The 18,525-nt window shown below is 36.4% G+C and overlaps 1 protein-coding gene across 2 annotated transcripts; it reads right to left on the reverse strand.

Annotated features, from left to right (window-relative positions):
• Positions 1 to 1,992: 1,992 nt before the first annotated feature.
• LOC135155182 (pterin-4-alpha-carbinolamine dehydratase-like) lies at positions 1,993 to 12,009 on the reverse strand. Of its 2 annotated transcripts, XR_010294519.1 has the most exons (4): positions 11,892 to 12,009; positions 8,319 to 8,456; positions 2,527 to 6,400; positions 1,993 to 2,307 (listed from the first exon to the last, which is right to left on the reverse strand). XR_010294519.1 is itself a non-coding variant. In XM_064104029.1 (3 exons), exons 1-3 carry the CDS (start codon positions 11,919 to 11,921, stop codon positions 6,218 to 6,220), a joined length of 351 nt encoding a protein of 116 aa, XP_063960099.1. In that variant the 5' UTR covers positions 11,922 to 12,009; the 3' UTR covers positions 1,993 to 6,217. The 2 variants fall into 2 exon arrangements, 1 of the variants encoding a protein (XP_063960099.1); XM_064104029.1 differs by having other exon boundaries at positions 1,993 to 6,400.
• Positions 12,010 to 18,525: the final 6,516 nt, after the last annotated feature.

The raw sequence follows: 18,525 nt of genomic DNA on the forward strand, positions 1-18,525 counted from the left end.
GTTTGCTTATATCATACAGACATGCCTAGACTGTTTCACCGGAATAATGCAAATCTGAGTGGCATAGCTTTGTTACTCCTTGACCGATTTTGATCAAATTTTCAATGTTTTGTTTGTCTGATTTTTTGTTATCTGATGTCCAAATCATATTCACGCATGAATGAGTTAACAATTTGAAGAAAAGATACCAAATGCCATTTTTGGGGTGTATCTGAATTTAAAAAAGAAAGAAAGAAAAATAGGGCCTACCTATAACATCTCGAGTGTTCTTTGATTTGATACCCCAATAACAGAAAACTGCAAAGACTAAAGTTCTGTATTTGAAATGCTTTAAATTTGATTTTTGGTGAAATGATTAGGGCCTATATGTTTTACAGGCTTTAGCTGCTGTCTGACATGCAGTCAACACTCCGTTTTGTTCCGTGCGATAGTACGGTACGGTGCTGGGAATACACATTTAATATTAGGCCCATTGCAATTATGCCACATTTGGGCCTAATATTAAAGGGATCGGTGGTCCAGGCTGAAAACATATATCTAAATAAATAGAGTAAAATTCACAGAGCAAAACGCTGAAAATGTCATCAAAATCAGATGAAAAAATAACGAAGTTATTGAATTTTAAAGTTTATCAATGTTTTGGGAAAACATTTATATGCAAACCGTCATGAATATTCATAGGTGGGTTGATGAGGCCACATCCCCATTTTCCTTTTTCTAATGCTAATCATAAATGTTTTCATACATGTGTAAATGATGTGTCCCCATTTTGATGAAATAAGTTGCGGCAATAAATAACTAATATGCACTCAATCAGTTACCATGCAATCCAATTGTTTTAGGTCTTGGTAGAAAATTTTGAATAAACCTAATTCAATATAATAAAATACAAAAGAACAAGTGATGATACGACATCATCAGCCCACCTAAGGGATATTCATAGAGACATGCCCTTGAGAATATAATGTAGAAAAAATGTAATAGTAGAGATCGGAGATCAAGTAATTCATAAAGTGATTAGTTATAGTGACTTTCCCCGACTCCTGTTAAAAAGCTACCAAGATCTCTGCACCGATTGGCTTGGATCAAATTTTAAGTGATTAATGACATTTAACAAGATGCTTCAGTCATGAAATTCTCCCTGAATGACAGAAAAAGAAATGGAATTAAATGATTTCAATAGTATGTAAAATAAAAGGTGGTATATTTCCATGAGTTACAACACGACGGAGGCCAACAATATTGATTCAGTTCATACCCATATGGAATGATGTAACCCTATCCCCTTCCACATTAAAATATATCATACATGCATCCCCAAAATGTGTAAGCTTTGTCTTGGGCGGAAAAAAAATTGACGGAAGATGTAAACATGCAACACGTATGCTTTGCATAATCTTCATCATTTTCATCATCATCACCATCATCCTCATTCTTATCATCTCCATCTTCATCATTATAAAATTAAGAACAAAATAATATTTCCATTCTGCTTTATAAATGTATTTATTAATTCAATGAGTTTCATTCCGGGTTGTCATTTTTTCAAGCAATCTGCTTATGATGACAATCCTCCTGCAAACTGTAAATGTTATGATTTTGTTTGGTAGTACTAGATCATATTTGTTTAGAATGACTTTTTTCTTTAGTAATTTTTTTTCTTTATATGATTCATGCCAAAAATGAATTACCAATATATTATGTTTGTTAGTATGTAATGAAACATATATTATACAAGTATACAAATGTTATGAATGCAAAAGAAAACAATAAATCCAATCAAAATCAATAATCAGAAGAGTGTTTCATCTAACAAGTTGTCAGATCTGACTACTTTCCTAATTTGAATGGCCGAGCACATTTCCCTCGGATAAAAGACACTTTGTTGGATAGAACACTCCCCTGACCGTCCTGAAATATTGCTTTTGAGTTCGGTGATATGCTGACTACTTCCGGAAATTATATGTAACACAATAACACACAAGTCAATCCTTTGTAGATTTATCATTTTTTTTATTGAATACTCTTTCTATTATCATTATGCACACCATTACATGGGATACCAAAATACACATACAAAAAAAAAGATTTCTGGAAGAATGAAACAAATATATGACGCACATGGGTAAATCCAGGATATACCATGGGAGTAGGTAAAAAACTTTTAAATAAAAAAAGGTTAATATTGGGGAACATTGCTTGTGGTCTGCAGGCACGGACTCTGATTGAAACTTTGATCTACAAGTGGGTCTTCATAAAAGACTAGCACTTTTAAAACTTGCTCTTTCAAAGGGCCTTCAGTAATACCTCGGTCACATATGTTCTACGGCGGCCATACGGCGAGTCGAAAACAGTCGTTTTAACAGTTTTTGTACCAGCTAAATATAGGTGGTTTGAATAAAAATGAATAAAACGGCTGTTTTCGACTCGCCGTACAGCCGCCGTAGAGCAAATGTGACCGAGGTATAAACAAGGCTTTGCATTCAGACCCCAAAACCTGAGTGAAGGGTCTGCACAGCAGACTACCTCTGCCCCCCCCCCTCCTGAATACATACACACAGGTTGGCTGATACAATGTATAAGATATTCTAAAATAGCAACAAACGAAGCACACAACTGTAGAAAATTCAGCTTTTGATAGTCATCTAAAGATTTTCTCCCATTTTTACATGATTGAACCTCTACAAATACCTGAAAACAAAACAATGATATATTTTGATTCTTTCAATTCCAAAGCAGTACATATCAGGCCTGCAGCCAGGGGTTTTCAATTAGGGGGTTTGATCCCTTGACTTTCCTTCTCTTCTTCTTTTCATCCCCTATTTTTTCTTGCTTTTGAAAATTTCAGGGGGTTTGACCCCCCCTTCTGGCTATGGGCTTGCATATATTGTAACATTTGTGAATGACAAATTAATGAGAGCTGACAAACTAAACATAACTAACTCTGCAGCCGTATACAGTAATTTGTGACATTACAAAGGACCAGAGCATGGGCTAGGGAGACACATTTGGATACTTATTAGTCACACCGTTGTCACTACGTTCCTAAAACTAGTTTAGTGGAAACGAGCTTAACGTGTAGTGAGAACGGTCGAAGCGATCCTGGAAGCGATCTTCCAAACCGGTTCAGAAAACCACCTCGCGATGTAGTTTTCAAGATCGCTCTGCCTCGTTAAACTGGTTTTAGCGTGAGGACACAACCGTTCTTCGGGAAGCGATCTTCGCACGTTTTGAGCGCGCTACTCCACACGACTGGTGTAGAATGCTTACTCTGCGATTTCAAATTTCGCGTGAAACGTGTCACCCCACTGAGAGCGTTTCCATAGCTACAAGATCGCTTTATGTGAAATGATTTTGAAAACCACTTTCGTCTGTGTTAATACCATAGCTCCAAGGTGTGATCAAGTGGGAACGCTAGCAAAGCGATCTTCCAAACTGGCTTCCTGAATCGGTTTCCAGTAAACTGGTTTTAGAAAGTGTAATGAGAACGGCCTCTTAGTCTACAACTGCTATTATAACGAGACATTATTCACTTGTTAACACATAATACTGAACTCATCTTATTCCCTTAGAATTGTATGAACATTGTGATAACAACAATACAAGGTATGAATACAGAGACACTGAGGAATGCTTAAACAAACTTTTAACCAATAGCAACACGTTTGAAACACACTCTGAACCCAGCACATACAGGATTGTATTAATAGCTGGGGCATAAAGACAATAGGGGCGCAGTTGACATATTTCCTAGAGTTAGCTCCCTTATCAATATGCAAGTTCAGTACGTGATTTCTCAATACTGTAAAGTGAGGTACGCCCCCGATGGCCTGATCTGACAATGAAACCAAACCCGTCATTTACGAACAATTTTGATATTTCATTTAATGTTTGAGGTTATCTTATTGCCTGCATGCAGCATATAGTGTATTGTATTGTTCATCACCTCATAAACATGTAATTTCATATCAATAGTTAACTATTTTTCTTCAATTTCATAATGATTTAATTCAAAGATTGTCTGCGCTATTATCATATTAAAAAACAAAAAACTAAGAATGTACTATATCCAGGGAAAATTATATTATATCAGTAAATTTTAAATTCATAGTACCCACTAAAGGACAAATCTATTAACCTGGTTGTAAAAGGTACATTTAAAAAAAAAAATTATTTTGTCTCCTCCCACCCCCCCAAAAAAACCCCAGAAAATGAAAGGGAAAATGAATGAAAGATATAATTAGGTTCTATTAATTGGTTTTAACCCTGAGCAGTTAGGTCAGTTTTTTATTATTGACTACGTTATATATGAATTTCAGACATGATTTTCTAATACCACATATTATATATTGTACATGAATTCACCATAATGATTTGATCATTTATTATATCTGCAAGAAACCCCATCTTACAAAAAGAGTTAAGATTGATGCGATCGATCACAAACATGAAAATCCAACAATGGCATAATTTTTTCTACAGTAAAATTGCACAATGTTGTTTTTTTAACAGAGAAGCACTCTGAGTTGTCACGGCAACAACGAATGCATCATATCTAGATAGCATTATGAACAAACATGCATTTTAGATGTTGACATTGCTGGCTTTCCATAGTTGTGGTTGATCGGATCAATCGCAACTCTTTGTTAGACGGGACCCTGAGCTGCTAACATTATCAAAACGTTAGATCAATATCAGCCTTATTGGCAAGGATGGACACGGTGTCAGGTGGGGCTGGTTTCACAAAACTGTCATCAGGGTAATCATTAACTTTCCGATAGAAACGCAAGTTGAGAATAAACAAGTAAGATATCTTAAGAATGCGTTTAAGAAAAAAAAAATTAGTGTTATGGTGCAAACACATGATCATTACTTTAAACACATTCTGAAATATCAATGCGTATTCATATTATAACATGCTAGTGACCCATATTCTAAACTCGGGTTGAATTCAAACTCTTGTTGTCATTAAAACTATGGAAAGCCAATTGAGACACCAATTGTTAACAGCACATGTTCAATTAATAAGCTCATCACTTACTCTGGTCTTTCATAACTTACTGGAAATGATGATGACGATGATGATCCACAGCATTTATATTGTGCCATATTTCTGTTTTTAAAATTCATAAGCGTGGGCTCATCCAATTGAGCTAATTATTGCTGAAATAAGTGAGTTTTGAGATACGATTTGAAGAGTTCAATTTTGTCAAGCAATAAATGAAAAGGCACGATCTCCATATCCCTTTAGGCGTGTAATGGGTACATGAAGAGTGACACCAGTACCAGATGAGCGAAAGCCAGGACGAAGATGGCGTTGTTCTATTAGGGAAGTCACATAACCTGGTAATAACAACGAAATCAGTTTTCTTTGCCTTTGTGAGCATCAAGAAACATAAAATGTTTCAAAATATCACAAATTTGTGATATTTTCGGCTTTCCATAACTTTCGCACAGAGTTGGACCATGACATAAATTAAATTGGAATTTAGAATATGGGCCATTGGGTTTTTGTAAGCTGCCCAACTTTGACAAAAGGAAGCAAGTGACACATGAGTCAAATTTGAGTTATTGTTTCTGAAACACCCTTGGTATGTTGCACGTTCAGACAAAATTTGGGGAAGAAATGATCGTTCTATGGAAAGATATTGAAGAAAATATGCTGTTAAATTGCATTGACGACAATGTAAATGACAAACACACATTGCTCATTTACACAAATTATACTCTGGTAACTTGCTTCCTTTTGCCACAGTACGGCAGTATGTATTGTGTATAGTGTGAAATTGCATTCATAGTATAACACTTGTGTCATAACTTGATTGTGTCAATGTAACACACGTTTGCAGTTTTAGTGTAAACGTGTTTTCAAAATGGAAACACAAGTATCACACCCCTTTGGTATCATGATGCTAAAAATTGTTCATACCTAACAAACAATCCTTGCATATTTCATAAACACATTTCTTGAGTTTCAGTATGGATGCGACTTCATAATACATTTCATAATGGTTTTTCTACAGTTGCTAAGAAGGTAGATGGATGACGATTTTGTTACCAATGGCCCCGTAACACAAAACTTAGCAATGATCATAGCACAATTATTTACGATTGATCACATAGACTACAATGCACAATCAATCACTGAAATGAAGCATAAAATCGATTGCCAAGCTTTGGGTAACCGGGCCCTGGAATCCAAGTGAAGGAAAGATTACTAGGCCGACGTCGTCGTCGCCGCCTTCTCGATGAAATTGGCCATGTTGACGTCGTTATCGGACAGCCCACCGACGTCGTGAGTGCTGAGCGTGATGTCCACACGGTTGTAGACGTTGAACCATTCTGGGTGGTGATTCATGGTCTCTGCCTTGAGCGCCACGCGGGTCATGAAACCAAAGGCCTGGGAGGAAAAACAGAGAGGGAAGGACGGAGAAAGAGTCAAGAAAGAGAAATGGAGAGAGACAGATGGAGGGAGGATAAAAGAGAGAGATGAAAATCATGATTTTTAGTTCGCCCAAATGGAGTTAAATGGATTCCTATGATCTGTCTCACACTTAATTTCTATGCAAACATGACATTGATACCTGGTGAAAATTAGGGAGAAAAGAGTGAAATTATTCCAAGGTCATATATACTGAAACAAAATAATAGGAATTCTCCTTGTAGACATAGGGTGATTGAGAGGAAGAGAGATGGATGAAGGGAGGGAAAGAGAGAGATAGAAAATCCTATGACTTTGACTGATTAATTTAATGAGGCATAGATCAATATTTATTCAATATAGACAGCAGAAGCTTGTCTGAGGGTGAAACCAATGCTAACAGGACTTTTTGTAAGAAAATGTAGATCTTGGAGGTTTAATGATACATGGAAAATAGATAAAACCATTGTTAGCAGGATTTTAAGGTTTAAGGGCACTTGTACAAACAAAAATAAAACTTTCAAACTAAGTGACTCTTTTACTCTTTGATGTACAATGTATTTTCCTCAAGCCTCCATTATTTTTTAAACTTTTATTATGACTGGGTGAACTTCAATTTCAAATGAATCTTGAGCACTCTCCTAATACTACTTTACTTACGGTACTTACTTTACTTTACTGTAGGACTAAGCCTTTTTTTTATCAAAGCAGGGATGCTAAATGGTGCTCTACTTCAGATAACATACACTAAAGCACTTTTTGTGTTTGGCAGGAAGGGGTAGTGGAGGTATCGTGGACAAAAAAATCAATAACCCTAAAATTACACGAAAATCACTTGAAATCATAGGCAATCTTTTTCAATGCATTCACGGAACAAGCTGTGAATAGGTTTCTTTTTATTTGGTCCAATGCCAATTCGTCCAAATGCCTCCTCGTCTACAATCATTCGGTCTACCATAAGTTCGTCCACTATCCACATGGTCTAACTGCCATTTCGTCCACTCAACATTTCATCATAACCAGTTGGTCCAATAGCCATTTAGTCCATATACCATTTGGTCTAATTAGACTTAAGTGGGCAAAATGAATGAAAATAAAACGAATATTAGACCAACTGGTAATGAGACGAAATGGTCATAGACGAACTGGTGAGTAGACAAAGTGATGATTGGACCAAATGGTAGACGAAATGTTGATGGATGGAATGGCATTACGATCCTCATCATCTAATCTCTTACAATTTCCAGTTGCTAAGAAATCATGTGGGGAACGGGCCTTTGATCATGCAGGGCCTAGCCTGAGGAATTCTCTCCAACAGAGTTTGAAAACCCAGACTTCAGTGACCACCTTCAAGGGCAACCTGAAAACATACCTGTATAAGAGTGCTTTTTGATAGACATTGATTTATTGTTCAGACATGTATTATATGTAAATAGTTTTTGTTCTGCTCTGAAGCGCCTTGAGCTTGATCCGATCAATCGCAACTATGGAAAGCCAGCAAAGTCAACATATGAAATGCAGGTTTGTTCAAAAAATTTCTAGATATGAGTGTAAATCGATAAATTCATTGATTTCTTGACAATTTTGTGTGTTCTCCTTTGTTTACAAAGGAAATTTTGCAACTTTCCTGTAGAAAAAATTATGACTCTGATAGATTTACATAGAGTTACGATTGATTGGATCAATCGTAACTCTTTGTAAAACGGGGCCCTGGTCAACTTTACAACTTGAAATTTTGACAGCATAAAGATGAAGAATTTCTTTTTCAAATAAGCTAATTTTAATCGGCGTTCTGAAGACCAAATTACAAGTTTGGTAATTTACAGAGAACCTTCCCTTCTGGTGACTTGTAGGTTTTGGGGCAGCTTGTCACAGTTGCACAATGCCCAGACCATACCTGATTGAAGTTCCCAAAAGTGAATTCTTTCTGGATGGCATCCCGCCCTTCTACTTCCTTCCATCCTGCAGCTGTCAAGGCAGAGAGCTTCTGAGACCGATCATCTCCGCTCAGCTTCACTCGCTTTGCTTCAGACGCCTATGAAATAAATGCAGAAAGGATGCAGTTAGAAAGACAAATAAAAGTTCCCAAACAATTCATATATACAAGTCATGCAGCAAGGCATGTTACAGAAGTGAAGTTTCACAGATCTCTGCTCAGCTTCACTCACTTAACTTCAGATACCTAAATGAAATAATATAGAAAGGATGCAATTAGAACTACAGGTAGACCCAAGAATTCGACATGTTTTTAAGCTTTTTCGCATTATTTTTTGTTCTGAAATATCTTTTCACAAAATGAAATTGGCATCAATGTTTGCTGAATAAATTTGTCTGTTTTCAATTGCAATAGTCATTTTCACCTCCTACCTCAATATTACATTTTTTTATTGGTCATTTTGAAGGTACGACAATATATAATAATACACAGTACGACAATACGCCAGACGGTGGCCTGTACTTATAAATGAAAGGGTTCGCGCCGACGACCACACAACACGGACACGACTCACAAGGGCTGAGGTTTCATTGGGTTCTTTTATTTACCAAGGGAAAACAGCCTCGGTCAGACACTAATTCCGCATTTTGCTTCGACATCTTAAGTACATGAAAGGACGTCCTTGCAGAAGTCTTCTATACTTCAAAATTAAACTTTCTTCTGTAGGGACAAGTCTCCTCCTCAACAACAAACAGTGGGAATGCCCTTGCTACTGCCAGTGTGTCATGAGTCACTGGACTCTCTCCCTAGCCAAGGCTCCACATTAACTTTTTTTGGTGGTGGCCCGTTCGGGCCACCAAAACCATCAAATAATTTTTTTTGGTGGCCCGATATTAAAGTTTGGTGGCCCAAAAAATATAAAGAAAAACATTAAAAATGAATAAAACAAACTTCTGAAATATTAATTCTGCAGCCACTACCACTAAGTTCCTTTCACTTTATACATCTTGTATGTAAACCTTGTTTGCTGTTATTTTACTTTGCTAATTGATAATTGTTTCTATCGTTGTAAAAATGAAATGATTGAAAGTGAATAAATGAATTGTATTGTTCGCAGGTTGTGTGGACTTTTTTAAAATCTCTGTATAGAGATAATGGTAAAGTAAATAAATAGCGCATAGCAAACTCAGATAGATGTAAAAAACAATGGTTTTTCCTTCCTTCCTCTTTGAATCCTAAAACCTAGATTATGCATGCCCCAAATCCAGTTTATTTCTGTTTTCTCTTTTGCAGCATATAGAAGGAGAAAATCACAGAAAAATATGCTGCAAAATTAGAACAATGCATAAAAGGGAGAAACAAACGAAAATAATTTTCAAAAAGTATATAACAAAAAGAAAACAAAAATAATAAAAGGAATTAATGAAATAAAACAAAAGAAAGAAAATGAAGAAAGAAAAAAACAAAGAACAGGGAAAAAAAGAAAAAAAAGAAAAAAAAAAATTAGAGAGAAAAAAGAAAAGAAAATTAAAGAAAAATTAATAAAACAAAGTTAATATAAAAATGGGGAAAAGGGGAAAAATAAGAAGCCATTACATATATTTTTAACAGCTGTGGCAACAGTCTATTCTGACTGGAATATAATTAAAAGCCAAGCATATAATTTTCACTTACCTTTTGGGAATGGCACATTTCTATTTTTATATCCTTTAGTTTGTATTATTTTATTTTCAGTAGAAACATATTTTTTAATCAGGCATATTCAATGGGAAGGGGTATAAATGGTTTAACCACTGTCAAAAAAAATGAAAGAAAAAAAAAGAAAACGGCAAAAACTATATTGGAAGTGTGAGAAAAGTCCTTCTCTATATTTGCCAAAATGTTGGGAAAAAAATCACATTTCATATCAATGAAATGCCTTCCCAAAGTATTTACTTTCTCAAGAGTGGTTTAAGAAGTCATTTATAAACAAGAAAGAAAGAAACTGTCTGTTTGTTTAAGGCTAGAAAATACACAGCTTCGAAAGAAACCAAGTATCAACATACAAACAAATGCACACGTGGGACTGTGATGTACTTGCCTATGTGTTTTTATGTGTATTAATTCATGTGGAAATCGGTCTTTTTGAGTCAAAAGAGAGGTCATAATTCCTCTTCTTAATACTTGCAAATAATCAGGGTACACCAGATTTTCGTAATATAGACTGTAGAATTTCATTTCATTGGTGTAAAAGGTGACTTTGACTTAGATTTTCAAAGTTCTGTGGAAGATTTCTCAGCAGCAACATTTTTTATCGCAGCTCCCTGAGTCTGAATAGGCTGAGCTAGATCTAGAGCACAACTGTATGCAGTGGCTTCATGCAAAGCTCACGCCAGCCGGCCGGCGCGGCTGGCTGGATAATAGCTACTGTATGCTATAGCTGTAGGCCTAATATGCAAACTGTGTGTGTGTGTATTTGTGTGTAGATCAACAAAAAAGGCGCATGACGAACTGGCTTGCAATTTGAGCTGTAGAAAGTTGATAAATGCGTGCAAAATTGGGAGAAAAATTGCGCTACTTTGAAAATTATTGGTTGCCCGATTCGGGCCACCAAAACTTAACATTTTATCAATAATGGTTGCCCGAGGTGAATTTTTGGTGGCCCCGGGCCACCGCTAATGTCGAGCCTTGCCCTAGCTAACAATAAAAGTGCAATGGTGCACATCAAAGTACAAAAGCATAAAAGGGGGTACATGAATTGGCATTACTGCTACTCCTAAAAAGGCGGGAAAGAATTAGCCAATGAACAGAGAGGGAAAGAGTAAGTCAAAGTTGGTAGAAGTACAGAGAGGGAGAAAGAGTACTAAAGATAAAGTTGGCAGATATAATGTGAAATATAGATTCATTTTATACATTATATACTGAAATGAAATAATAAAACAAAGTATCCTTTTAACTAAATTTTTAAAGAAATATTATACAAGGAAAATCCAATTTACAACATAAAGAAGAAGGTACGATCAACTCGCAACAAAACCACAGATTTATTCATTTTCAGTTCATTTTTCAGTGACCCCACTTCCAGCTGAGCTAAGATTCTGCATGCTCCAGAAATATGGCACAGATTCCGCATTGATTTTAAGAGAAAATTTTGAGTTTTTCTTTAAAGCCTGGCTGAGGCCTGAGCTGAATTAACTTAACTTCTGCCCAAGCCAAGGGATTTTTTTTTACATTTTTGGAATCCCCGGGGAAATTTGGCGGAACTTTTCTGTCATTACTTTTTTCTTCATTGGTCATAAGCAGACCATTCCTATTATTGACCCATCCATTCCATCACATCACAGCGAACGTGACCTCGCTCTCTCTCTCTCATTACAATAGTTTTACAACGACATTTTTCCCCGTCTGGCACAGCACCCACCATTTGCTATACGTGGGACAACACAAAAATTCAAAAAAGTTTTTCAGGTCTATTCCACAACATCCGAGGGTAAAGAACGTAAAACCATACACCTAGCCTTACAAGAATTACAATAATGAACGATTCGCATTTACCATCCTTGCAAAAGTTCGTATGAAACGCATGAAACCGTTCTCCAAACACCTGTAGATTCGATTTCCTATCTCTCACGGTTGAGCTTCGGCGGCAGGCAGCCAATGATCGCACGTAGAGGGCGCGGCGTCAACACATTGCGTTATGTGAATTATGACATTTTGTTTGGGGCAATTTAGTAGTGCTCAAAATTTAGTGATCTCACCAGAAAATGAACATATTTATAGTGTTCCAAGATCTACCGTTAATGTGGAGCCAGATGATAAGCGTTTACACTCTATAAAGTATCGAGGTAATTCTTCATTTATTCTTTGTGTGTTTATTGAAAACAAATGTTCAAAATTTCCTTATACAATAAAGTTTATTTTTCTGGGCTCGACAAACATTGTAGGATTGATACCCACTCAGCATAAAGGAGTATATTTTCTGTTGGGGTTCACAAACTTTTGAGCACGACTTTAGCCACAAACCTTATCAAATATAAGACTCTTATAGCGAAAGAAGTCAATAAATATCGTCAATAATTCTTGATTTCTTTCACAAAGTATTTGCTGACGGAGTTTGCTATTACTGAAGTAAATAATCGTATTAAAGGTCAAGTCCACCTCAGAAAAAATGTTGATTTCAATCAGTAGAAAAAAAATCAAGCAAACATGCGCTGAAAATTTCATCAAAATCGGATGTAAAATAAGAAAATTAAGACATTCTAAATGTTCGCTTATTTTTGAAAAAATAATTATGTACAATTTAGTTTTAGTTTAGGGAAAATGAGAAACGATGATGTCCCATACTCACTATTCTTTTGTTTTTTATTCTTTGAATCAAGCCAGTGGCGTACCTAGGATTTTTCACAGGGGGGGCAAAACCGTCCGCTAAAAAATTTGACAAGCAATAAAAAAAAAAAAAAAAAGAGCTTCAAGCTCGTCAGGGGGGGGGCAATAAAGGTCTTCAAGCTCGTCAGGGGGGGGGGGCAAAACAGGTATTTCAAGCACGTCAGGGGGGCAGGGATACGTCCTTTGCATGGGTTGTGGCTCGTCAGGGGGGCAGACTGCCCCCTCTGCCCCCCCCGTAGGTACGCTAGTGAATCAAGCCCTATTTATTATTTCATTTTTTACAGATTTGACAAAAAGGACCAACTTGACTAAACCATAAATTGCTATTCCAATGGTAATTACACATATTCAGGGAGAAAGAAAAAAATCAGGACAATTCAGCAGAAATTAGAACATTTCCTATTTCATATAATAAAATGCAAAAGAAATAGTGAATGAGTCATCAGTTTCCTCATTTGCATACCGACCGGGATGTGCATATAACTGTTTTGTGAAATTAAGCGAAACTTAAAAATGTCACAACTTTTTTATTTTACATCCAATTTTCTTTTTATTCAAATCAACTTTTTGTCGTGGTGGACTTGTCCTTTTATTACGTTAAAAAGTAAGAAAATTTATTCAATGTTACATTGAATTTGTTCACCCTTTACCAAAGGAGACAGTTAAATTCCATTTACCGCTCTACAGAACGTTATTAACGCATTTTAGAATCCACTCGCAGACGCTTTCTGCAAAGTTGAAATGGGAAAAAATGTCCTTCAAATCACAAAGGACAGATTATAGGATTGTCGAAAGTTGGTGGACCGGAACAGCACATCGTCTTTCGGACCGGACAAACAAAAAATGCAAATATGTCGTTTGTAAAAAGTTGAGTCTTTATTCCCCCGATTTTCGACAAAGACTGCTTTGTCATGAGAAGGGCTATATATCAGAAACAAATATTCTCTGCGTTATAGAAAGCGTCTCCGAAGTGATTAAAAAAAAATGCTCTATTAGCTTATTATTTTTTTTTTTTTCATCTTTGTGTATGATGGTCCTTAATTCGAAAATTTAAGCTAAAAATTGTCATATTTCAAGGCCTTGGGAACGATTTTTTTAAACTGTAGGGTGTTGTTGTAAATTTGAAAAGAAAAAAAAAAGGTTTCAATTACAAAATGGAAATCAAACAGGTCCAATGAAATTCACTACAAAATGAAAGTCAAAATGGTCCGATAAATTTGAAAAAAAAAGAAAAGGGTTTCACTACAAAATGAAGGTCATCCGTATTTGGAATACTCTCCCAAACGCTGCTGTAACTTCGACCTCATAGCTGGCTTCCGGGGAGCAACATTGCCTATCATTCAGCAAATGTTGCCTCCCCCTCCCCTTAAAGGACAAGTCCACTCCAACAAAAAGTTGATTCGAATAAAAAGAGAAAAATCCAACAAGCATAACACTGAAAATTTAATCAAAATCGGATGTAAAATAAGAAAGTTATGACATTTTAAACTTTCGCTTAATTTCACAAAACAGTTATATGCACATCCTGGCTGGTATGCAAATGATGAGACTTTGATGTCACCCACTCACTATTTCTTTTCTATTGTATTATATGAAATATGAAATATTGTAATTTTCTCCTCATTGTCAAGTGATACAACGACTAATTCCTCCCTGAAAAAGTGGAGTTAGCATTGTTTAATACTATATGGTTCAGTCAAGTTGGTCCTTACTGTCAAATCTATAAAAAAATGAAATATTGTATAATTCAAACAATAAAAAACAAAAGAAATAGTAAGTAAGGGACATCATCGACTGACCAGCTAGCTGTGCATATCACTGTTTTGTGAAAAATAAGCGAAACTTTAAAATGTAAGTATTTATAAAAAATTCTCCAAACAAATCATGTGAACTTGACCCAATCCCAACAGATTTGGTTAAGAAATGTTCCACAGTTCTGTTGCCCGTCATTACTAGAATAGTAAATACAAGTCTTAGTTCGGGAGTTGTGCCACAGGTCTGTAAAAAAGCTGTCATCCATCCGACGCTGAAAAAATCAGGCTTAGATCAAGAGTGTTTGAAAAATTACCGCCCGATATCAAACCTGTCTTTCTTAGGTAAACTACTGGAAAGAGTTGTTTTCTCACAACTAACATCATATTTACAAGATAATGAGTTACTTGACCCACATCAATCCGCGTACAAGCCTGGTCATAGTGTAGAAACACTACTAGTTAACTTAACAGATACTATTTATAGAGAGATGGATAATGGCAAAATTACGGCACTCATTATGCTTGATATGAGTTCAGCATTTGACACAGTAGATCACACTATCCTAATTGAAAGGCTGAACTCATTAGGTATCAAGGGAACTGCCCTTGCTTGGTTCAAATCCTATCTATCAGAACGATCTCAATATGTTAGAATCGGTAGTTCTATATCAGGTTTAACTACTCTGAAGTTTGGGGTACCCCAGGGCTCTGTTGGAGGTCCACTGCTCTATTCCCTCTATATGCAACCAATCAGCAAGATATTTCGTAAACATGGCATAAAATACCATTGTTATGCCGACGACATACAACTCTATTTGTCTTTTCAACCCTCAATGTCATCACTGAACTCTGCTATCACAAAACTTGAAGCATGTCTACAAGACCTTAAGACATGGCTTGTATCTAATTGTCTGAAACTGAATGATGATAAATCAGAATTCTTAATACTTGGATCAAAGTTTATGCTTGGTAAAATTGACTTTCAGTCATGTCATATCCATCTTGGTAGCTCTTGTATCACTCCGTCTAAAACAGCCCGTAATCTTGGGGTTATATTTGATCAGGAAATGACTTTTCGCAACCATATCACTCAAGTCCAACAAAATGTCAGATATCAACTACGTAATTTAAGTTTCATCAGAAAGTCACTGTCTAAACCTGCAGCCGAGATACTTATCCATGCTTTAATTTCCTCCCGTTTAGATTTTTCAAACTCATTGTTCTGTAACCTCCCACAAAAAGATTTGACGAAACTTCAACGTCTACAAAACTCTGCTGCCCGTCTCCTAACCTACACTAAAAAGTATGACTCCATCTCGCCAATCCTCCAGTCCTTACATTGGCTGCCTGTTGGTAAAAGAATCACTTTCAAAATTCTTTTACTAATACATCATTCAATTTATTCTCTCTTCCCCACATATCTCAGCAGGTCTATCTCAAAATATCAGCCTTCGCGTAGTCTTCGCTCATCATCTGATACTCTATTGCTCCAGACACCCAGAACAAAACACAAATGGGGGGACCATGCATTCTCTGTTATAGGACCAAAACTATGGAATCAACTGCCTATCCAATTACGCCAAATTTCATCAACAGAAACGTTCAAGTCCCAGTTGAAAACTTACTTAATCTCCCATTAACAGTTTAATATTGTGTTTATTCAGGAGAATTCAAATTCCATTCTTGTTGTTTTCTATAGTTGTTGTGTTTTGTGTTTATTTTCCTTGAAGCGCCATGAGCACCGAAAGGTGGACCTGTGCGCTATATAAGTAGCCACCATTATTATTATTTATTATTATTATTATATCTTTCTTATTTTTTATCCGATTTTGATGAAATTTTGAGCACTATGCTAGTTTGATTTTTCTCTATTTATTCAAGTCAGCATTTTTCCTGGGGTGGACTTGACCTTTAAGATGCTGTAAGAGGGACACACACGCATCACCGCACACTACACCTAGCACACTGTATTATAGAGCACCAAGAATACCACCACAGGATCACCACATCACCTGAAGCACTGGTAGCACCTGACACAGCACAACCCTCTCCAGGACAGCGTGTACGCTTTTTGGGAGAGTACTTCTTCAAGGTTCAAGGTCATTTTGTTTACATTTTTCCATTTTTATACGACTTCCAAAATGCCTGTAGGTGCTGCCTATGGAGAATAATACACGCAGCATCCCCAAGGAAATTGTTTGGGGTGCTCCAGCATCCCAGCACCCCCGCTTTCCAGGGCCATGCAATATTCCATTACTTATTTTTTCTCAAATATAAAATTACCTGTATACTTAAATCATAATGTTATAATCTGAAATCGAATAATCATTTTATCGCACCTCGTTGAAACGTTTCACCCGCATACATTCGTAATTCCGAAGCTTCGTTATTCCGAAGGTTCGGATATTCCGAAGGTTCGTTATTCCGAAGGTTCGTATTTCCGAAGGTTCGTAATTCCGAAGGTTTGTTAATCCGAAAACGAAATGAGGTTCGTAATTTCGAAGGTTCGTTAGTCCGAAAACGAAGTGAGGTTCGTAATTCCGAAGGTTCGTTAATCCGAAAACGAAATGAGGTTCGTAATTCCGAAGGTTCGTTAGTCCGAAAACTAATGATTAACGAACCTTATTTCGTTTTCGGACTAACGAACCTTCGGAACAACGAACCTTATTTCGTTTTCGGATTAACGAACCTTCGGAACATCCAACCTTATTTCGTTTTCGGATTATCGAACCTTCGGAATAACGCCACAAATGTTCGGATTAACGAACCCTTTTACGTTTTCGGATTAACGAACATCGAGGTATAGGCAATTTACGTGTTTCGGAATTACGAACCGTCGGAATAAAGAACCTTCGGAATTACGAACCTTCGGAATTACGAGGTGTAACCCGTTTCACCATGCATTAGTATGAAGATACAATATTTTTCTTGCTATTACCTCTCAGCCTCGATCTCCTACTTTTATTAAACTTTTGATCAATTGGTTTAAGTTGACTAAATATACTGTTGATTGAATTAGCATTATCATGCTCGAAAGTTGTTGGCTTGCAAAAGGGGTTAAGGATAGAATGATCATTTTTATTCAAAATAAATTTAAGAAATATAGTGACCATTATTAGATTTAGTCGTACCTATATCCTTTCTTTCATTTTAAATGCACGCAGGTATATTTTTCTAAAGTCAATTTTAGTAGAGAGGAAGAGAAACAACCATATGTCAGAGTTGAGTATAATTTTCGCATTTAGAATGGAATTAAAATATTTCGTTTCCATCATTCAACACAGTGGAGGATTGGGGGGGGGGGGAAATCCGACCCGTGCCCCCCCCCCCCCCCTTTGAGAGCCATAATCAAAAATTTTAATGGGAAATATGTCGTTGAAACACAACTGATCGAGGGCCCCCTTATTTTTTGGTGAAACTTTTTTTTTTTTGGCTTGTCAAATTTTCCTCGGGAAAATGTGCCCCCCCCCCCCTTTGTAAAATCCTGGATCCGACCCTGATTGAACAAATAATGTTTTCACATTAATAATGCATAAATGATTTAATTTACAAGAACTTAATCAATATGCGATGATGCACACTTGTATAAATCTATAGTAAAGAAATTCAATTTTGCATTCAAACTATTATAAGACATCATGACTGTCTCAACGATCATTGTCGTTTTTATTACCACTTCGAGTTTCGTTGTCCTTATGCTAACATTCAGTTTTTAAACTATGTCTAATAGGATGTCGACCAATATTCGGAATACCAAACATGTGAACGGAGGCATCATCTAATGTATCGATGGTTGCTTAGCAACGGTTGGATAATGTCCCAGGGAAACGATGACATCACAAGACGATTGCAATCATCTTCATATACATGCCGTTCTCGATCTACCCTCATCGCTTCATTCACATCCTTGCATGTAGTCTGTATGCTAAGTAGCAGTTTATTTATAGATTTGTTCGTCCATAACTTAGGAATCGAAGATATGGTCCGGAAAAATGAATTGCGACAGTTCGATTTCTTTCAGAATAAGTTATATTATGATAAGCCGGTGA

Source organism: Lytechinus pictus, chromosome 8, assembly GCF_037042905.1.
Source record: "Lytechinus pictus isolate F3 Inbred chromosome 8, Lp3.0, whole genome shotgun sequence".
Lineage (NCBI taxonomy): Eukaryota > Metazoa > Echinodermata > Echinoidea > Temnopleuroida > Toxopneustidae > Lytechinus > Lytechinus pictus.

Coding starts and splice junctions, on each gene's coding strand:
- LOC135155182 (XM_064104029.1), bottom strand. CDS start 11,921: ATGCGTTTCATACGAACTTTTGCAAGGATG. Junction 8,457..11,891: donor TACGAACTTTTGCAAGGATG/GTAAATGCGAAT, acceptor TTTATTTCATAG/GCGTCTGAAGCAAAGCGAGT. Junction 6,401..8,318: donor CTTTTGGGAACTTCAATCAG/GTATGGTCTGGG, acceptor TTTTCCTCCCAG/GCCTTTGGTTTCATGACCCG.